Here is a 23083-nt window from a genome sequence, read left to right as displayed (position 1 = left end):
TTTACAGGGGGGACTGCTGATTCCAAGATGGAGGTGAAGACGTCACTTCTGGACAACATGATAGGGGTGGGGGACATGGTCCTGCTAGAACCCCTCAACGAAGACTCCTTCATCATGAACCTGAGGAACCGCTTCGACCACAATGAGATCTATGTAAGTTCTCCCTCAGCAAGTGTTAAACTGGGTTTAGCCATAGCTGAGTTATATAATTTAATATATTCTCAATGTATTTGAAACTCACATTATGCTTGAATGTATGCTAACATTCAGATGCGTTTGACTGTGTAACTGGATTTTGCCCCAGCTGCCTCAGTCTCAATGTCGTGGTTCAGCCGTGTTATTGTTCCCTCAGCTTCACTCTCCCTAAAAGTGCCTGTTTACACTTAGCTTAGACAAACACAAAGTGTGCACTTAAGCAATCTGCAGATACATCATTCATTGTTTCTAAACTCACTGCTGGAGCCTGTGCTTAGCCTATTAATTTTAGCCCTTGCCTCCAAAAACAGCAGCACAGATACAGCAACCTCACCACAAAGCCCTGAGTTGACCAATCAATAAGTCACATCACTGAAGAATGTAGATGTCTCAAATGAGGCAGAACATTCAGAGCTCCAGGGAGGAGATTCAACTGGCTGCTGCTGTTTCCCTTGGGGGGAGGGGGGGGGATGACTGGAGCAGACCTGTGTTCCAATACTATTTGAAATATTTCAAATACTTTGAGCGATTGCGCATGCCTGCATGGAGTGCCAGATTGTCAGGGTGTGCAGTTTTGGCACTACTCTATTGGTCCATTAAGACAGGCAAGCTCAAGAAAGCATATATAACATATTCAAAATTATTCCAAATATTATTTGAACCCAGGTCTGGAATATAGAGGCTGGATGAGGGCTCAGGGCTCTGCTCCCTGGCTTCTCCCAGGAACCCCTGCCTGTCTGTGAGTTGGCGTCTCCAGACATCAGCCTCTATGATTATGGCCCTGGTTCTCTCCTCACTGCTGAGTAGGACAGAGCCAAGTCCGAGCCCAGAGATTGAAGTCACCACGCTCAACTATGATTGCCTGGCTACCTCAGCTTCGTGATATTTTAGTTAAGTTCATATCGCTTCCTGTGTTTATATGAGTTGTTTATGACATCTAAGCTGCCCTCAAATTTCTCTGTCGAACGGTGAACTAAAGCATATGGTTGGTCTAAGTCAGTCTGTAATGTTGGAGCAAAATGGTTTTGTTAAAGTCTAGTGCTGTATAAATGCTTGAGTTGAATCATACTATTCAACTGGTAATTTTCCACTCTGTCCAGTAACCTCTTTACATACCGCACAGAGGAGTGATTTGTTACTGGCTCATTAACTTTATTTAGGTCACTAAAAGCCAGGCAGAAATCTAGTTTCCTCTGTTTATTCTTTAAAGATCTTATCACTCCCCTATCTTAGACACATAGGCTGTGAGAATTGGTCAGCTGAACAGCTCTTTGTGTAGATGAAGTATTTAAAGACTGTGCTACTTGTAAATGCGTTACTCTGGCTTTATCCTGAGTGGGAACTTCCTAGCAATATCTTGTATAAAACTGGAAAATTAGTTTTTCCTCAACAGTAATATTTATTTATTTATATGTGGTTTCGGCTATTTCAGCCACAATTGCTGACAGGTGTACAAAATTGAGCACACATCCATGCAATCTCCATAGACAAACATTGGCAGTGAATTGCCTTACTGAAGAGCTCAGTGACTTTCAACGTGGCACTGTCATAGGCCACCTTTCCAACATGGCAGTGTCAAATTTCTGCCCTGCTAGAGCTACCCTGGTCAACTAAGTGTTGTTATTGTGAAGTGGAAACATCTAGGAGTGACAACAGCTCAGCTGCGAAGTGGTAGGCCACAGGAGCTCACAGAACGGGACCGGCGAGTACTGAAGCGTGTAGCTCGTAAAAATGGTCTCCTCGGTTGCAACAGGCACTACGCAGTTCTGAACTTCCTCTAGAAACATCAGCACAATAATTGTTCGTCGGGACCTTCATGAAATGGGTTTCCATGGCCGAGTAGCCACACACAATCAATCAAATGTATTTATATAGCCCTTCATACATCGGCTGATGTCACAAAGTGCTGTACAGAAACTCAGCCTAAAACCCCAAACGGCAAGCAATGCCAGTGTAGAAGCACGGTGGCAAGGAAAAACTCCATAGAAAGGCTGGAACCTAGGAAGAAACCTAGAGAGGAACCAGGCTATGAGGGGTGGCAAGTCCTCTTCTGGCTGTGCCGGGTGGAGATTATAATAGAACATGGCCAAGATGTTCATAAATGACCAGCAGGGTCAATTAATAATAATCAGTGGCTGTAGAGGGTGCAACAGGTCAGCACCTCAGAAGTGCTTTAATAATGGGAATTGATGGGAAATGATGTAAATATATCACTAGCCACTTTAAACAATGCTACCTTATATAATGTTACTTACCCTACATTATTCATCTCATATGCATATGTATATACTGTACTCTACATCATCGACTGCATCCTTATGTAACACATATCACTAGCCACTTTAACTATGCCACTTTGTTTACATACTCATCTCATATGTATATACTGTACTCGATACCATCTACTGTATGCTGCTCTGTACCATCACTCATTCATATATCCTTATGTACATGTTCCTTATCCCCTTACACTGTGTATAAGACAGTAGTTTTGGAATTGTTAGTTAGATTACTTGTTGGTTATCACTGCATTGTCGGAACTAGAAGCACAAGCATTTCGCTACACTCGCATTAACATCTGCTAACCATGTGTATGTGACAAATAAAATTTGATTTGATTTGATTTTTTTTCAATTGGCTTTTCATAGCTGATCATTCGGAGTATCTCTACCGCTCATGCTGCCTCTAGAGAGTTGAAAACAGCAGGTCTGGGACAAGGTAGCACGTCCAGTGAACAGGTCAGGGTTCCATAGCCGCAGGCAGAACAGTTGAAACTGGAGCAGCAGCACGGCCAGGTGGACTGGGGACAGCAAGGAGTCATCAGGTAGTCCTGAGGCATGGTCCAAGGAGAGGGAGAGAATTCACACAGGACAAGACAGGAGAAATACTCCAGATATAACAGACTGACCTTATCCCCCAAACACAAACTTTGCAGCATAAATACTGGAGGCTGAGACCAGAGGGGTCGGGAGACACTGTGACCCTGTCCGACAAGCCTAAGATCACCATGTGCAATGCCAAGCGTCGGCTGGACTGGTGTAAGCTCAACGCCATTCACATACAAATAATATACTAGGCTATGCTTTTTGATTTACATATGTTCCTATAATGTCTCCGAGAGCATTGTCATAGTCCTGTAGGGCCGACGCTGCTTGTTCCATAGTCAATAAATCCATGAATTTCCTTTCATCAAATGTACATGCTGAAGCACTGTGGTTTACTCTCTTTCCAATTCCTAAGTATTGCTCGTTTGACTGGCAGGAAGGCCAATGCAATGATGCGTTGCGTCGTTCTAGGGTGGATATTGTCCACCATACACCTAACAGGCACACATGACAATGTTGGGATACATGCATTCAAAATTCCAGACAACATATCTACCTCGGTCCAAAATGTTTTAGCAGCTGGACATTTCCATAACAGATGCATTAGTGTACCAACCCCACCGCAGCCATAACAACCCACATCTGAAAGGCTTTGATTCATTTTTTTCAACCTGTTAGTGTAATATGCAAAACCTTAATTTGATTCATTTGATACCTTTCACATTTGGGGTATAGATGTTGTGTTTTTCCATATTGCATCCCACTGTACTGCGGTCAGAGATGCACACAAGTCCTGTTCCCAATGTAACTGAGTAAGGATGTCGTTTGGGGAGGAGAGGCCAACAAGCTTGTATAAGGCAGAAACGGTTCCCTTCTCATTAGCAGCCCGGTCCCTCTGTTTGTTGTCCATCACGCTTTTAGATCCCACATCAATACCCTTTGAGAAATAAATTGTATTATTGATTTTGATCTGTAAATAGGGCAGAAATTGTATACAATTCAGGCCAAATGTTGCTATCAACTCTTTAATTGGTTTGACATCACCATCCCTTACTACCTGCCCCACCTGACTGATGTTTTGGCGTTGGCAGGTAATATTAACCTATGTCTTTCTCTCTGCAGTAAACAATGGGTTGTTTCATATTGGACACTGAGGGAGAGATGCTCCATTGATAACCTTTTATGACGCATCTTTGCCACTTCACATGAAAACTCAAGTATTGGATTATCTATTTTCCAATGGAACTTGAGATAATAACATAATGATTATTTTGAGATCAAATTGCTATGTTCTGTTAGAATGTTTTCCTCTAGCCACTCCCAGCGGCCTACTATTCCTCCATGTTTATAACCCCATGACACATGGTATCTTGCATTATAAGACAAGTAATACAAATACTTAGGAACACCTAATCCACCCTTGCTTCTTGACATGCACAGTTTATGGTTCATGCTTGGTTTCTTATCTTTCCACAACAATCCAGAAAATAAACTACGGCTCTCTTTAAACCAGTACTGAGGAAACTGAAGTGGTATAGCTGACATAAGGAACGATGGTCTAGGGAGGATGTTTAAGCAATAAGGCACGAGGGGGTGTGGAATATGGCCAATATACCACGGCTAAGGGCTGTTCTTATGCACGACGCAACGCCGAGTGCTTGGATACAGCCCTTAGCCGTGGTATACTGACAATATGCCACAAACCCCTGAGGTGCCTTATTGCTACTATAATAAAGTGGTTACCAAAGTAATTAGTTGTAAAAATAACTTTTGTCATACACGTGGTATGCTGTCAGCCTATCAGGGTTTTAACCAACCAGTTTATAATAGTCTTTATCACCTCTGCTCTACCCCATAGTGATACAAGTAGTACAGTAATAATAACATTTGGGTGGGGTCTTCCACCTCCACTGACCAGGAGTGGATTTAAAAGCTGACTGGCTAGCTGCAGCCAACAATAAGCTACTAATCGCTACAGGCCTGTTAGGTGAGTTTCCCTAGTACTTGTTATGGTGTCAGTTGTTTTCGTTCCTTACCGGTTGTACATGACACCCTGCCCACAACATCAATCTCAATGGTTTTATTTTTCTGAGATTTAGAAGAAAATATTTGATTCCTGCGAGAAATATCTGATTTCTATGAGTGCCAACCCTTTTTTTGATCCTACGACCACTCCCCTTCTGATGTCATCCATTTATTTTGATGAGCCAAACACACATTTAAATGTCAGTTCAGGCATGACATCTCATCTGTGTTGACTATACATATTCCCTTGAATAGGTCTTGCTGTTTTAGCGTCGATCTAATGGGAAAGTTGTTAGACTGTGATGTCTGGATTATAATGCTTAGCTTGGAATGAGGAAGCAAAGTATTTTCTTTTAGTGTTTGGAACTTGTAATTACAAAGTCCTGCAAGGAGACATTTCCCCTTTCTCTGTAATTTACTCAGCACTGCCTAACTTTCATCCTTGAAAGAACTCGTTTTTGAAATTACCCCTTTTTACATTTACATTTACATTTAAGTCATTTAGCAGACGCTCTTATCCAGAGCGACTTACAAATTGGTGCATTCACCTTATGACATCCAGTGGAACAGCCACTTTACAATAGTGCATCTAAATATTTTAAGGGGGGGGTGAGAAGGATTACTTTATCCTATCCTAAGTATTCCTTAAAGAGGTGGGGTTTCAGGTGTCTCCGGAAGGTGGTGATTGACTCCGCTGTCCTGGCGTCGTGAGGGAGTTTGTTCCACCATTGGGGAGCCAGAGCAGCGAACAGTTTTGACTGGGCTGAGCGGGAACTGTACTTCCTCAGTGGTAGGGAGACGAGCAGGCCAGAGGTGGATGAACGCAGTGCCCTTATTTGGGTGTAGGGCCTGATCAGAGCCTGGAGGTACTGAGGTGCCGTTCCCCTCACAGCTCCGTAGGCAAGCACCATGGTCTTGTAGCGGATGCGAGCTTCAACTGGAAGCCAGTGGAGAGAGCGGAGGAGCGGGGTGACGTGAGAGAACTTGGGAAGGTTGAACACTAGACGGGCTGCGGCGTTCTGGATGAGTTGTAGGGGTTTAATGGCACAGGCAGGGAGCCCAGCCAACAGCGAGTTGCAGTAATCCAGACGGGAGATGACAAGTGCCTGGATTAGGACCTGCGCCGCTTCCTGTGTGAGGCAGGGTCGTACTCTGCGGATGTTGTAGAGCATGAACCTACAGGAACTTGCCACCGTCTTGATGTTAGTTGAGAACGACAGGGTGTTGTCCAGGATCACACCAAGGTTCTTAGCGCTCTGGGAGGAGGACACAATGGAGTTGTCAACCGTGACCTTTTTCTATGGGAGATCACGACAACACACTTATATAATGGGACTGACAGTGATCTGGTCACTATTATTATTGAGTCTGGTGTTCAGTTCGGGTCAATGGTCCCTGTGGTTGGAAAGCCCCTGTTTTCTTTGCCGTAAAACATTAAAGCATAATGTGAGTGTCAAATACATTGAGAATATATTAAATTATATAACTCTAATGCTAAACCCAGTTTAACACTTGTCGAGGGAGAACATCATTTTTTACACAAAGCATTCCCTTCTCTTAAGTCCTGATAATGTTCTCTACTGTATATCCCTCCAGTTCCGTTGTACCACAATTATCTGAGGTATTCAGGGGGAGACGGGAGTGTACATTCAGGGGGAGACGGGAGTGTACATGCAGTCATTATGGGAGGCTGAGAGATCATGGGAGTGTGTGTACAGTTAGAAAAGGCCATTGTCGCGTCAGCCTTAACTTCGCCTTAATGGCCCTGTACACACTTGGTCGTCTAGCAGTGACCCTACCAAGCCAGCGTTTGCTTTTATTCTGAGCACTCCATTTGTCTTGTCCATTCTCTCCTCGGGTTCTCCAAAGAGTCGATTATGCCTCCCATGTACTTTTTGACAATAGGCAGTGGGATGTGGTGTTGCCTTGAAAAGGTCTGACTCTCCTGTTCTGAGTGGGTTATATAACTTCCATTTTAACAGAGCGAGTGGAGAGGATCCGGAGTTGTTTAGAACCACCTGAAAATGCAGTCCTCTTCTATCTCAATGTAAGGTTTACCATTTGACTGATTCTTTCAGAAATGACATACTGTCGTCAGTCTCACTCTGCAGTAATAAATGGAGCCGGGGAACGATGCCAAATGTGACGTTATTATGTATAAATTTCTTAACACACTCTAAGCAACAATGACAAGGTACATAATTTCATGTTTTTCTCAATCCTAATTTATGAAAATAAGATGTACTGTACATAGAGAATGCACTTAAAGAATGACCCGGCTGCATCAAGCTGACCCATTTCTTTCCGACAAAATCTGTTTCAATGACTTGAGTCCAGTGCCTTTTAATATCAGCCATCACCACTTGGAGATGTAGCCTCACCCATACCCCCCTCTACTCGTGCCCACTACCCCTACATTCCTCTATCTACCAGACTCCCCTCTGATATGGGTGTCACGGGAGAAGCCGCATCCTGGGATTCCAGACATTTTTCCTTTGTTTTTAAGTCTCCCGTGCTGATGCTCTTTCCACTCCTTTCTAGCTCCCACATGCCTGACCAATGCAGCAGGATAGAACTCCCAGCTGGGAAGAGCTGAGGATGCAAAAATGAAACTCCTCTCACCTCAGTGCTTCCCTGAGAGCAGAGCTGAGCAAGACATCACTTTCAGACACCATAGCAGTATTCCTTACCTGAGAGAAGTTCTCTGAACACCAGTCAATCCATCACACCCTGATGTCTCACTCTACTCTTTATTGCTCTCTCTCTGCAGACCTACATAGACAGTGTAGTGATATATCATTTCTAATAATCATACCCTGGTGTCTTGTTCCCTCTCTCTGCAGACGTACATCGGCAGTGTGGTGATCTCCATGAACCCCTACAGGTCTCTCCCCATCTACACACCACAGAAGGTGGAGGAGTATCGCAACAGGAACTTCTACGAGCTCAGCCCACACATGTGAGTGCCTGGCCTAGGTCCTTCCTCCACCCTATCTTTGTGTAGTGCTGTCTACCTCCACCCCACTGCTGGCATGTTGTGTAGGATGCGTCTTTTTGTCCACGTTGAGGCCACAGGCAACAAAGCCCCTGTTTATAAATGCCTGATGTTTCAGGCAAAATGTCAAACACACAAGTGAACGGCATTGATTGGCGCACACAATCAAACATTTGAGCCCAAAAGACAATGCACATCTCGGCCAGTAGGTTGGCGGAGAGGTTTTTGTTTTGCCTCCTTTTGGGTTCACTGTTCAGTTTACTGTTCCCTTTGTGATTTCCAAGGACCAGTATGGTTTAACTACAGCTCAACCAAATTAACCAGTATTGAGATAGAGGATGTGTGCTGTGCTCTGTCCCACACACTAGACCTTGTTTTGGGGTACAGACAGTTGGGTAGTGAGGGAACCCCTCCAGCAGGTGGCCATCTGCCTGTCCCTCCAGAGCGGTGCCGGAGCCAACCCAGAGGCCCTGCTGCACAGCTCTGCAACAGTAAATCAAAATGGGTTCCCTGCTGGTCCTGCTGCTCTGACACGGTAAAACACAGTAGGTGCCCTGCTGCACAGCTCTGACAGGGTAAAACACAGTAGGTGCACCGCTGATCCTGCTGCTTTGCCACAGTAAAACAAAGCAGGTGTCCTGCTGCTCTGACACGGTAAAACAAAGGCCAACACTCGTCAATTAGCTTCCCTGCCTGCCGTATCCCTGGGCTGGAGCAGACACTCCATGGTTGGAGGACGAAAGAGAGGGAGGGCGGGAGTGGGGGAGATCCCGTAGCTGTTCCAGCACTGACTGACTCGTCACAGAAAGACAGCCAGACAAATGAAAGGGTATTTTATTTCTACTAGAGCGTACGCTTCAAAGGGCCTGCTCCTGTTCCAGAACCCCCTCTTTCTCTTCACATGTGGTGACTCAGCAGACAGCAGGACAGTCAAATGGGGCAGATGTGTCCAGCTGTTTCTTTTGGCAATCTCTTTCCTTAGATGTTTTCCATTCTCTCTCGGTCTCCAGACACAATGCTGCTCTGTTCAGTCTCTCTCGTCTGCAGTTTCTCTTCCACTAGCTTCATCACTCTCGTTTAAAATAAATCCTCTACTTCCTCCTCTCTAATGCTGATATCAGCCTTCAGAGGCCAGGGCCCACATGGCTCTTGGATCTGGAACCATGCCTGGGCTGATTCAGGGCATCTGTTTTGCCCATCATGGCACAGAAACAGAGCTCTTAGATGGGGAGAGAGTGATAACCGAGGCCCTAGATTTATAAACCCATGGGGCTCCGGGCTCAACTTGAGACAATACACCATTGCAGGCCATCATAGGGCCCATTGAACAGTGAAGATGAGTTGGACAGTCAACACTTCATTCCTCTCAGTAGAGATTACAACTTAAGTAACAGTTGCCAGATGCAGACACACACACATCCACCCCCAACCTGTTATAATTTACACTGATCTTCGGTTTAAAGTGTTGTCTGTCATTATACGTACATTAAGTCCACCTTACTCAATCTGCATCTCCCAGTACCATGTCTGATCCTTCCCTACAGTACATTATGCATTCAAGGTTGCTACTTAGTAGGTTTTCAGCTCTTAAAACTTCCTATGGCTTACATCCCGCTAACGGGATCGATATGACAACAGCCAGTGAAAGTGCAGGGTGCCAAATTCAAAACAATAGAAATTCCTAATATACAACTATTTTACACCATTTTAAAGATAAACTTGTTGCTAATCCCACCACACTGTTCAATTTCAAAAAGGCGAACGACGAAAACACACCAAACGATTTTAGGTCTGCACCTAGTCACAGAAAAACACAGCCATTTTTCCAGCCAAAGAGAGGAGTCACATAAAGCAGAAATGGAGATAAAATGAATCACTAACCTTTGATGATTTTCATCAGATGACACTCATAGTACTTCATGTTACACAATACATGTATGTTCAATAAAGTTCATATTTATATCCAAAAACCTCAGTTTACATTGGCGCGTTATGTTCTGTAATGTTTTGCTTCCAAAACATCCGGTGATTTTGCAGAGAGCCACAGCAATTTACAGAAATATTCATCATAAATGTTGATGAAAATACAAGTGTTATGCATGGAACTTTATCTAAACTTCTCCTTAATGCAACCGCTGTGTCAGATTTCAAAAAAGCTTTACCGAAAAAGCACACCATGCAATAATCTGTGTACGGTGCTCAGACACAAAAACAAGCCATACAGATATCCGCCATGTTGTGGAGTCAACAGAAGTCAGCAATGGCATTATACATATTTGATTACCTTTAAACTTCATTAGAAAGCACTCCCAGGAATCCCAGTTCCACAATAAATGTTTGATTTGTTCGATAGTCTTATGTTCAAATACCTCCTTTTGTCAGCGCTTTTAGTACACAAATCCAAACTCACAAGGCGCGGGCAAGTACAGGTGAAAGTTCAGACAAAGTCATATTACAGTTCGTAGAAACACGTCAAATGAAGTATAGAATCAATCTTTAGGATGTTTCTATCATAAATCTTCAATTACGTTTCAACTGGAGAATTCCTTTGTCTGTAGAAATGTAATGGAACGCAGCTAACTCTCACGTGAGCGCGTGTGATCAGCTCATGGCACTCTGCCAGACCCCTGACTCAATCAGTTCTCATTCCCCCCTCCTTCACAGTAGAAGCCTCAAACAAGGTTCAAAAGACTGTTTACATCTAGTGGAAGCCTTAGGAAGTGCAATGTGATTCCATAGACACTGTATATTCGATAGGCAATGACTTGAAAAACTACAAACTTCACTTCCTGGTTGGATTTTTTTCCTCAGGTTTTTGCCTGCCATGTGAGTTCTGTTATACTCAGACATCATTCAAACAGTTTTAGAAACTTCAGTGTTTTCTATCCAAATCTAATAATATGCATGTATTAGCAACTGTGCCTGAGTAGCAGGCAGTTTACTCTGGGCACCTTATTTATCCAAGCTACTCAATACTGCCCCCAGCCATAAGAATTTAAATCCTCTCAGATAGACAGGTTATGTTGAAAGATGCCAATCTAGGCTTAAATGGTTATCCGTATCGGCTGGGGTTAGATCCAGGTGACAACTTTTCCCAATGTTTCTGAATGTACTGTATGTTTATATCATTTGCTAGTCAGACATAGTTTCTTGTTCATAGTCAAGAATTATAACATGGCAGGAAAATCTCACCTGATGTTAAGCTGTTAACTAAGAGGAGGATATACGGTAAACACAGCTGAACAGTGAAACCGTTCACTGCTCTCCTAGGATGCGTCCCAAATGCCACTCTATTCTCAATGTAGTGCCCTATGGATCCTGGTCAAAAGTATGTAGGGAATACACTATGTAGGGAATAAGATTCCATTAGAGACACAACCCCTAGTTTGGTTTCAGCCTAAAGGATTAGTCCCTCTCAGAGGTCCTGAAGTGGCTGTCTGTCGTGGCCTAAACCAAAACCCTCCATAACATCAATCTTAATCTTGTCCCTATCAGGCCATCTGGACTTGTCATTCTGTCTTTTTTTTGCTGACTGACAACCAGCTCTGTGTAACATGAGACTACTGAGTCCAGACCACTGCCACGTTAAACCTGTCTGTCACGGCCTTACCACCACTGAAAACTATGAGGAAATACAGTATTCAGTGCTGAACATGACTGGATGTCAGTCACTGCTACAGCTCAGTGTTACTTGAGATTCTGTATGACAATTTTGAAAGTAATTGAGGATCATGATTCACAAACAACATTCATTGGATGCTCCGCCATTTTGCTTCCTTAGATACGATCTTAAGTTCTAATCACCATTTTCAGAGGCAATGCAGTCACAGAAGGATGATATTGATGATCAACATACTTGTGTTTTATGAAGTAAAAACATCCCCCAAGGCAGCTGGCGATGGTAATCTGTGGTGGGGAAACAAATTTCAATAGAACATTTGTATTTTCCTTAGCTTAGCTGGAATTCAAAACAGAGCAGACAAATATGTATCACTGCAGGCCATGGAATTTCACTGCAGAACTGAATTTCACTTGCAGACCGGGAGGTTTGAGCTTGAGTTAATGATATATCTAAGCTATGTGATATAAATATGCTCTAGAATGTTGATGCTGATACTGCATGAGGAAAAGCACATAACATTCCTACTTGAATTATGCTTTATGAACAAGGCCCAGTAGTACATAGGCCACTATTTGGAAAGGTGTTGATTTGAATCTACAGCCATTTCCCTTGATTACCATTATCAGATCTACAAGACAAAAGTCAACAGCGTGGGCTTGCTATATGACTAAGTGGAGAGTTGGATCAGCCCAACAGGATAGGCAGTGGGTATTAATGGAGCTTGTCGACAACTTAATAGAGAAGAAAGCATCATTGTGTGCACGTCCCAAATGGCACCCTGTTCCCTACATAGCACACTACTTTGCGTTCAAAATTAGTACACTTTATAGAGATTTGGGTGCCATTAGGGATGCGGTTTTGACTAGTTAGTTCACAGATGAATGAGCCGCTCCTCCCGAAAACCCTGTTTATTTTACCACACCAAACTATGCTTTCAAAGGTCACCCGAGCCGTAAAACAACTGGACTTAAATGAAATAAGTAAATCTTAGAAAGATCTCCAAACATTCAGGTCTGCTCTGCTAAGTGGTCCTTTAGGCCTGCGACCCAAGGCCGCTTTGGGTATTTACATAGAAAAAAAGATCACACGCTAAAACGTATAGGGAACTATTCAGACCCCTTGACTTTTTCCACATTTTGTTACGTTACAGCCTTAATCTAAAATTTATTACATTTAAAACAAATCCTCAGCAATCTACACACAATATACCATAAAGACGAAACGAAAACAGATTTTTTTTTTTAAAAATATTTGCAAATGTATTACAAATAAATAACACACCTTATTTACATAAGAATTCAGAAACTTTATGAGATGCAATTGACTTGTAGTTTGCTAAAAAGGCACATAAAGACACAGAAACAAGATTCTCTGGTCTGATGAAACCAAGATTAAACTCTTTGGCCTGAATGCCAAGCGTCACGCCTGGAGGAAACCTGGCACCATCCCTACGGTGAAGCATGATGGTGGCAGCATCATGCTGTGATGTTTTTCAGCGGCAGGGACTGGAAGACTAGTCAGGATCAAGGCAAAGATGAATGGAGCAAAGTACAGAGAGATCCTTGATGAAAACCTGCTCCAAAGTGCTCACTACTTCAGACTGGGGCGACGGTTCACCTTCCAAAAGGACAACGACCCTAAGCACACAGCCAAGACAACGCAGGAATGGCTTCGGGACCAGTCTCTGAATGTCCTTTAGTGGCCCAGCCAGAGTCCGGACTTGAACCCGACCGGACATCTCTGGAGTGACCTGAAAATGTCTGTGCAGCAACGCTCCCCATCCAACCTGACAGAGCTTGAGAGGATCTTCAGAGAAGAATGGTGTGCAGGTGTGCCAAGCTTGTAGAGTCATACCCAAGAAGAATTGATGCTGTAATCGCTGCCAAAGGTGTTTCAACAAAGTACTGAGTACAGGGTCTGAATACTTATGTAAATTATATTTCATTTTTAATTTTTAATAAATGAACAAAAATGTTACTGTTTTTGCTTTGTCATTTTGGGGTGTTGTGTGTCGATTGAGGGGGGGAAACTATTTAATCGATTTTAGAATAAGGCTGTAACAAAATGTGGGAACAAATCAAGGGGTCTGAATACTGTATAGTCTTTTCATACAAAACTAAACGCTCCAAAATGTTAACTTTAAATATTGGATTCCTTTTTGTTTTTTCGCTACTCACACACATCCTGACGTGTGATTTTATAATCGTGACTATATGGATGGTAAGAAGCCATTAGTTAGTTCATCCATGCATGGTTTGATCCTACTGTCTAAATGATTATCCGGACTCATTCCTCAATGGATTGATTCTCACTTAAAGGGTTATAAAATTAGGAGAGCTGACAACTTTTCAATTATTCAGTGAAGAACCCATAATGTGCCATGGTTCGTATGTTCCAATCACTTGATTTAAGCAACATGACACTTGTTTTTATATATAAAAAAAGACACTAACAAGGTGTTCGTTCATAGACGTTGCTCTTTCCAAACCAATGCTCTTTTTTTCCCCATGCCAGAAATGGTTCCTGTTTTCCATTTTTCATTAGTGTTTGTGGGTTTGGAAGCTGATTTTCCAGGCGGGGCTGGGGCCATTGTGGCTTTCTGATTGGTTAGGCTAGCCTAAAGGGGATCAGTGCTAGGCTTTAATTAAGTAACATAGGGAGGTCTTCTGGTCCTTTCTTCCTAACCATAACTCCTCTTCTGTGCTCTTATCCCCTCTTCTGCTCCCCTCCAAACCCTAAGGGCTCAGACTCCCCAATAGCGTTTGCTGGCCGAGAGTACTTAGCACCTCCTGAATGTAATTTGCAAACTGAGTGCGCACCGATTTTACATGTAGAATCATTTAAAAAATGTTGGCTATCAGAAATCTACATCGGTGGTCCCTAAAACACAGTGCACTGAATGATCGGTAGATGAACGAAAGATCCCCATTCGGTGCGATGTGTGTGACGCTCTCTTCTCTGCTCCCCTCCAAACCCGAACCTTCCTTTTCTCTTTGATTCCATCTTCTGCTCCCCTCTCCCTCAGAATCCTCCTAACCCGTCCTCTCCCTCAACTCCTCTAGTTGATCCTCATTAGACTTAAACACCATAAAACCATCAGTAGGAACAAAACTGATGGGCAGACCACAGCTGTGTCATGCAGGGTTGAGGGTCCTGTTCATTAGGGCACACAGAAACGACAGCAAGTGTTTGTTATTGGACAGGTGCATGTTCCTAGTACCACTTTTCTTCCATTTCGTGCCTAATGAGCATGACCCATGTTGCCTGGCTGCCCCCTGGCATTTGGTGTTGCCACTGTAGGGAAAACTGGCACGTATTTCAGTTCCACTCATCTCTTAAAGATTCATCTTTAGGAATGGAAGGAGCAAGAATAGTCATTAACTGAATTAACAGAAGCTGTTGCATAAAAATAAAACTGTTTATAGGTTGTTGTATCACAGCCGGCCGTCATTGGGAGTCCCATAGGGCAGCGCACAATTGGCCCAGCGTCGTCCGGGTTTGGCTGGTGAAGGCAGTCATTGTAAATACGAATTTGTTCTTAACTGGCTTGCCTTGTTAAATGAACATCTTAAAACTGTATAGTCTGCTAACTCTCACTCTAGCTAGTGAGGAGGAGCAAGCCAAGGCTTTAGCCTGAGACTGTTAAGACTATAGGCCCTCAAGCTCTGCAGACGAGGTGTCTGCAGCGGTGTTGCCTGGGGTTTAACAGGCAGTGAGCTGCAGTATGGTTCTGATGACCAGGATTGGCCATCCTAGAGGGAGGTGGTAGGCCACCCCTGGTGTAGTCACCTTCAGTTTTATGACCAGTCCTGGGGTTGTCCAAGGAGGTGGGAAGTTGCAGGCAGTTTAGTCTCCCTCCACTTCAGTCTCTAGGGATTCAGATGTGGTTCAATGATGCCAACATGTAAAGCACACAGTTATGGATTTTAGACTATGTATTTTTCTATGCCCATGCCTGTTTTGAATGGGATGGTTTTGTGAAAACACATACAATCATCTGTTCTAGCTCTTTTTGGCTTGGTTTGCTCTGTTCTGCTCGGAACTAAACATTTTCCAGCTGGGTTATTGTTCTATTTGAGTTTTAATATTACACACGAGATTAAGCAATAAGGCTTGACTGTTGAACTTCATGACATTCCATAATGACTGGTGATATATTGAGGTTTCTGTACATTATTAATTCCTTGATCACTGCATGTTTCCTGCTGTGGTTTCTAAAGAAGAGCCAAGCCCATCACTGTCATTTTATTATGGCCGGGCTAGCTGCCTGCTCTGCTTAAGGAAATAGCCTGTCTATGAGAAGTTGGCTGGAAATATTTAGCGCTGTTAAATGTGTTTAAAACATTTGATTTCAGTTTATTATTCCTAATGAGGTAGTATTCTCTTTCCAGATTTTCAACTCACTGAAAATTGCCTGGATCGAGGGGAGTTTCAACCAAATCATGAATATCAAACTAATTTCATTTATTGTTTTATGAATAGGCCTAGCATAACATAACTCACAATGAATGAAACTCTCTAGTCTACTTGTGAGTTTGAGCGGTGACAGATAAGACCACCCAGTGTGTTCTCTGAGGGATGTGTTAGGCTGGGCCCAGTATGTGGATAAAAGGATCTTTCTGCCATTGAAAACTTTGGGCGGTTTGTCGAAGTGTTTTTTTGGGGGGTCGCTTAAGACCGGAGTTGAGAAAAAATGTATTTCAGCTCATGAAACATGGGACCAGCACTTTATATGTTTATATTTGGTCCGTGTAATATGGAACTTACTACAGGTACTATTATAACTTACCCTCTAGTACTATTACATCATTATACGCTCAAACCTCCACTATAGTGTACTTCCTAGTGTTCACACTTGCCTCTGTACACATCAGGGCCTGGCCCCTGGGAGGTAAGGGGCCCTAGGAGGGTACTGTAAAAGGCTGCAGCTGTGCTCCCGGCCTGCTCCTACTCTAAAGGGTTAAGCTGTCTCTCTTATTGGGTTCAACTGTCACCAGAGCCCATTACAGGGTAGAGCAGTGATCTCACTCTGTATCGCCCTGACCAGACCACACCACAGACCAGAAGGCATCTATTTACGTAGCCCTCCTCCTCCCTCGGCTACCCAATGACAAATGTTGTCTGTTTTAATGAGACCTGCTCGTATATTAAAAGGCAGGTGTTGCCCCTTCAACACTCATCATGGTCTTTATAAAGTAATGGATTAATCAGTAATCTATCCTGCAGATGGTGTGTCCTGTGTTTTGTATTTTCCCAGTGGTGTCCAGGCAGCCAGCCAGCCAGGCACAGATTGCGCTGGGCTGGTACAGTGGGGGGTGGGGATTGGGCCTGGGGAGTGTGGGGGGTGGGTTGTACAGCAGGCAGGGCAACTTAGTGTCCCCTGAGGGGCTCATGTAACAGCTGTAGGTAATGAGACCCTTGTGCCCTCTCATGGCCCACACATCCCCACTCTCCCCTCGTGGCCCACACTAGCAGTGTTCCTAGTAGTCGGACAAAACGAGTATCGTAACCGATATGGGCAATTTTTAGGTTAGTGTCTGTGATTGGAAAAACACATTTTTGGGTTCCAGCACGCATCTTTCTAATGCCAGTCAGTCTTGGTGTCCTATGTGGTCTAAATAACTCAACTTGCTGTCTAAAGAGAAGGGCGGGCTGTAAGTTGACCCTGCTGCTCTGATTGGATAGAGTGAAGCTGAATTTCTCTGTCCACTCGCATCAATTTTCTTTGCATGTTTTCCATCAGATCATTTGGATTGCTGCTGCCTACTACTATGATAAATCACATGGCGACGTCATTTGCGATCAAGCTATCAATGTGCATAATATCTCACAAGTGGGGCAGGGGTAGGGAAAACATCTGAACTGCTGATGTGGGTTCTAACTGAATGACAGCCAACCTGTCTGCCTGCTGCCTGTTGAGGACACACACACACCCCTTCCCTGCTGCTCCTAATCTACAGCTTTTGTGCAGAGGTATTTTGCCAAAATCTACTGTAGTTAGGCATTTTTAAAACACTTACATTTTTTCAGATCACGAGTACCATCAGATTTGACTATTAACTCTCAATTTACGGATACGAGTATGGCCATATCGGAGCACCCCTAGTCCACAGAACCCCGCTCTCCCCCCACGGTCCACAGAACCCCGCTCTCCCCCCACAGTCCACAGGACCCCGCTCTCCCACCACGGCACACAGTAACCCGTTCTCCCCTATCCCGACAGACAGACAGACGGACAAGGTCCCTCTGAATAGCAGCGTGGGACAGCATGGGGGTCTCTCGGATGGTAGTCTGCTCCCTGGAATGTAGACAGAGTTTCTGACACAAGGGATAATACAATGGCATTATTCATGTTAGAAATCTGATCCGGGAAAGGATGACTGAGTCCCAGAGAGCACAATTCATTAGCTAGCCCATTCTTCAGTGTTTGTCAAGGCTCAATTAGTATTCATATATTTCTATGTTCATTATGGATGATACTACATTGTTGGGGCCAGAGCCCATCATTCATTTTCAACAAGGAAAGACGAAGACCAATGTCAAACCTGTGTTGTAATCACGTTACACCCAATATGGCATACTATACTTCCACTTGCAAAGTGGTGCTGGAGGTCATGGTTCAGATAATGTCTCTCTACTCACATGGTTTAGTCTGCAGACGGCCTGGAGTAGATAGGATGTCCTGACCATGTTCTGTGAACACAACTTTCTGTCTACTGGGTTGTGTTCAGTAGGCACAAAATGGATAAAAGCTGTTTACAAGAGGGATGTACTATCTGAACTTGTGCAATTAAGAAACACATTTTCATTTTCTGTTGCATAAGTTCTTTTTACGGTGTTCCGTAATGAACATTACCATTGAGTATTGTCCCACCTCACCTCAGACCCAGTGAGCAGGTGCAGCATCCTGCCAGGGGCCACAACCCAAGGCTGAGAGGGTTAGGATTTATCCCCGGATTTAAACTGGTTTTCATGTTTTGATCTGAAAATGACATGGTCACTGCATGCTGCTTTCAGCCCATAATATTAATGCAGCCCCTGGGCCAGATATGGTGGAATGACATTAAACTTGGTGAGCCTTGCATGTATCAAGGTCTATTCCTCTGTGTTTCATAGAGAAAGAAGTGTCTTACTGTAACTCCAACACCTGCCTATCTGTAGAGGAGCACTTGCACACAGTGGCTTCAACCACATCAAATAGCAAACCCTGCTAGTGACTAGCTATTGAAAGGAAGCTTTTGGTTGACTGTTCTGCATTTGAACAATGATGACATACACCTCCGCCAGAAATGGTGACTCCAGTCCTGAAAGCCCTCTCAGGGAGGCCCGAAACAACACGCTCCAGAGCAGAGGTTGGCAGTGTTTGTGTGTGGAGGTAGGTGTCGTGTAGGACGTAGGAAGCAGAGGGTGTTTAGACTAACCAGTATTACAGAGTACCACTCTGTTCAGCTCCCTCCCACACAGAGTACAGAGAGAAACACCGGGAGAGAGTGGGATGTTATATCAGCAGGTTCATTAAACTGGTATGCCACCTACAGTAGATGAAAATCATCCAGATCAGAGAAAGACCTCTTATGAGAATCACAAGCCCTGTGTTATCATCTTGGTGTTTATCCTAGTCTGAATGATGCGTGAAGTTAAACGTTTCTAGCAGGATCGTTGTACTGCACTGAGGCCAGTGGTGGAGAAGTACCCAATTGTCATACTTGAGTCAAAGTTAAGATACCTTAATAGAAAATGACTCCAGTCAAAGTCACCCAGTAAAAACGACTTGAGTAAAAGTCTAAAAGTATTTGGTTTTAAATATACTTAGGTATCAAATTGTTAAAACACACTTAAGTATCAAAAGTATAAATAATTTGAATGACTTCTATTAAGAAAACCAGATGGCACTGTTCTTGTTTTTTTTATTTCATTACGGATAGCCAGGGGCATGCTCCAACACTCAGACATCATTTACAAACAAAGCATTTGTGTAGGACTTTAAAGTATTTTTACTTCAGTACTTTACGCCACTGGCCAGGGGTTCAGAGCTGTATGTTTCTAACAGGACTGCTGTACTGTACTGAGGCCAGGGGTTCAGAGCTGTATGTTTCTAACAGGACTGCTGTACTGTACTGAGGCCAGGGGTTCAGAGCTGTATGTTTCTAACAGGACTGCTGTACTGTACTGAGGCCAGGGGTTCAGAGCTGTATGTTTCTAACAGGACTGCTGTACTGTACTGAGGCCAGGGGTTCAGAGCTGTATGTTTCTAACAGGACTGCTGTACTGTACTGAGGCCAGGGGTTCACAGTAGTGATGACTGAGAGAGCCAGACATCTGGCACAAACCCTGGATAATAAGAACCGCTGCCTTGTCTGAGAGACCAAAGTCAAACACACAGACCCGGGCAGACACACACAGGCACTTGTGCCCATGATGAATCTAACCTCTGCTTTAAAAAACAATGCATCCACTAGGGGTGAAACGGTACGTGTATTCGGATTGAACCGTTTGGTACAGGGTCCACGGTGCACGGTTCGGTACACACTGAACCAAACAATACATTCATCATATATTATCTAGGAAAATGTATTTATTTCATTCATTCATTGATTTTTTATTTTTTTTGCATAAACCAATAGCGTGTAAATTAGCGTGGGAAAAATAACCACATAGTAATAAAGTTGTTTATAGTTGTCTGCAGCTCATTAGTTATAACACTCCAGCGAGAACAGAGCTGAGAGTCCGTAGCAGCAGTTACCTTTTGAAGGAATTCGCAGTTAGCTAAATGGAAAGGCGCAACATGGCAAGCATTGGCGAGCCACAACTAGAAGAGGCCACAGTATCATTCAGGTCTGCTGTCTGGGAACATTTCGGTTTCCCTGTAAACTATAACGGGGATTGCCAACGAGTGGTGGATAAAAACATCTACATGTAGGCTCTGTTCATTGCTGATAGCCTGTTAGGGTGGTGGATAAAACATCTACATGTAGGCTCTGTTAGTGGTGGATATAACATCTACAACATGTAGGCTCTGTTCATTGCTTGTTATATCCACCACTCTAACAGGCTAACAAGCAATGAACAGAGCCTACATGCAGATGTTATATCCACCACTAACAGGCTAACATCTACATGTAGGCTCTGTTCATTGCTGATAGCCTGTTAGTGGCAATACGAGTAACATGGCTACTCATTTGCGCCGACATCACCCAAAATGCCAATCGGTGGGACGTGGTGAAAAAATGAAACTGCAACCACTTCTCCCCACAGCCTTAAGGCAACAATATGCGGCTGACTCCGGTAGGGCGAAAGAAATCAATGCAGCGATAGGCAAACGCATAGCGGCAGATATGAGACCCTTCTCTGTGGTAGAGAATGCGGGGTTCAGAAACATGTTTAAAGTGGTTGAGCTGCGCTTCACTATTCCTTCCCGCACACATTTTGCCCAGACATTAATACCTGCCGTATACAAAACAACAAAATAACAACTTCTGTTGCTCGATCACCAGACAGTTGGACGTCTAGAGCTACAGAGAGCTACCTTACTGTAACTGCTCATTTCATTACGGCAGAGTGGGAGGTAAAAAGCCACGTCCCCTTGAGAGTAGTCACACCATTGTAAACTTGGGAAGAGCTAAGGGAATTTGGAGGAGGATAATGTAACGATTCCTGTGACCACTGACAACGCTAGACATATTGTAAATGCAGTTGCACTAGCTGGATTGGGACCACAGATAGGATGGTTTGCTCACGTTATTAATCTAGCATCAGTGAATCCAATCTCTCGCCTCCTAGCAAAGATCAGGAAGGTGACTTCTATATTGTGACCCCTGGTTCAAGTCCCTGCTGCATCTGGATGCTGCTGCTCGTCTGAGAGTCTACGATGAACTCACAGGAGAGATTGTGACCGGGAACCAAGTCAAAGGTCAAGGCCATAGAGGAGGATGTGACCTCATACAGGGAAGTGGACTGTATTCCCCTGGACGCTGATCCTCTTACATGGTGGAAGACCAAAGAGTTCATACACCCTCATGTTGCCATGTTAGCAAGGCACTACCTGGCTGTGCCTGGGACCTCTGTCCCTAGCGAGAGTGTATTCTCTACATCGGCTGACATTGTCACAGCAAGCCGATCTGTGCTCACTGCAGATAATGTGGATAGACTAATCTTCTGAAAGAAAAACTTAAAATCTGATGAATGTTTAAAACATTTTCAAGTAAACAGTCTCAAGTGGTCCTATTTTGTTTAAGGCACTGCTATGTGACTTAATGTTGATATATGCTGCTCGACTATGCGCTCTTGTTGAAGTTCTGTTTTAAATGACTATTACTTCATGTTATAAGGCAGGCACTGCTGTTTTTTGTTGTCCCTGTGTTTCCATCTGCTCCTGGGAACTCAAGCTACCCTGTTTTACTATTATAATAAATGGAAAATCTAAATAGAAATGACATATTTCGCAGGCATTGATTTTGTCGATGTATTGAAACCGAACCATGAGTTTTGTGAACCGTTTCACCCCAGTATCCACCCGTATACAGTTATCTAGAATTTGACTAGATCGTGATGGAGTCATGGTGATGGGAAATCATTGTACTTTAGACCCTTTGCTTTGTTTGCTTTATCGCTGTTGCAGGTAAATGAACGCAGTGTTCAAAGGCCAATGAGGAAAAAGGATGCTGATAATATTCAGTTTCCAGTTACAATACAGTGATGACACTCAAAAAGGTCATAGTAATGTCAGGTTTTATGTTGTCCAATCAACAATTCGATCTGTCAGATGAGTGTTCCAAGAGGGAGGTGTTTCCTGTTTTAAGTCTATGTCCACCCTAGTCATGGACTGTTCTCTCTGCTACCACATGGCAAGTCTAGGTCCAAAATGCTTCTTAATTAACAGCTTCTACCCCCAAGCCATGAGACTTCTGAACAGATAATCAAAGGGCTACCCAGACCCCTCTTTTATGCTGCTGTGTTTTTCTTTTCTTTTTTTCTTAACTTAAAGCATTGTTGATGAATGGCTTGTAAGTGAGCATTTCACTGTAAGGTCTACACTTGTTGTATTTGGCGCCTGTGACAAATAAAATGTGATTTATGGACGGGGTCACAGGTGTGGCCATAAAGATACGGCCCTCTGTTCCGCTTTCATATGTTAACAGTACAGGCTACATCAGTTGTTTGTGCTTCCAAACACTCTTAGAACAGTAGAATTGTCAGGCGCTGTTTGTGTGTCAGGTTTTTATTGCAATGTCTTCTAAATACCTGAGGGGTTTATGGTTGTTTCAATAACATTTATTTTACGGGGAATTTGCAGCCATCCATTCCATTTTATCCATCACACCTGGTTGTTGGCCTTTTACACACTTGCCCACATCATGAACTTTCCTCCATGTTTTGGATTTGATAAACAAACAGGTATGACAGCATTGAATCCAATGTTTT

At 43.6% G+C, this 23083-nt stretch overlaps 1 protein-coding gene across 9 annotated transcripts in view; it reads left to right on the top strand.

Moving 5' to 3' along the window:
- LOC124044007 (unconventional myosin-Ib-like) overlaps window positions 1-23083 on the top strand; it is a 148221-nt gene that overhangs the window by 23141 nt on the left and 101997 nt on the right. For 7 of the 9 annotated variants that reach the window (XM_046363281.1, XM_046363283.1, XM_046363284.1 and 4 more), the window contains exons 2-3: window positions 8-153; window positions 7889-8004. In XM_046363281.1, the coding sequence (XP_046219237.1) occupies window positions 28-153; window positions 7889-8004 (242 nt within the window). In that variant the 5' untranslated portion in view covers window positions 8-27. Of the gene's footprint in view, window positions 1-7; window positions 154-7888; window positions 8005-23083 lie in introns of those variants that run through there. The other 2 variants (XM_046363290.1, XM_046363289.1) reach the window with 1 other exon arrangement.

Source organism: Oncorhynchus gorbuscha, linkage group LG09 (genome assembly GCF_021184085.1).
Source record: "Oncorhynchus gorbuscha isolate QuinsamMale2020 ecotype Even-year linkage group LG09, OgorEven_v1.0, whole genome shotgun sequence".
NCBI classification, from domain to species: Eukaryota; Metazoa; Chordata; class Actinopteri; order Salmoniformes; family Salmonidae; genus Oncorhynchus; species Oncorhynchus gorbuscha.
Note: the sequence above shows the minus strand (reverse complement) of the source record. Positions and strands in the feature narration are given on the sequence as shown.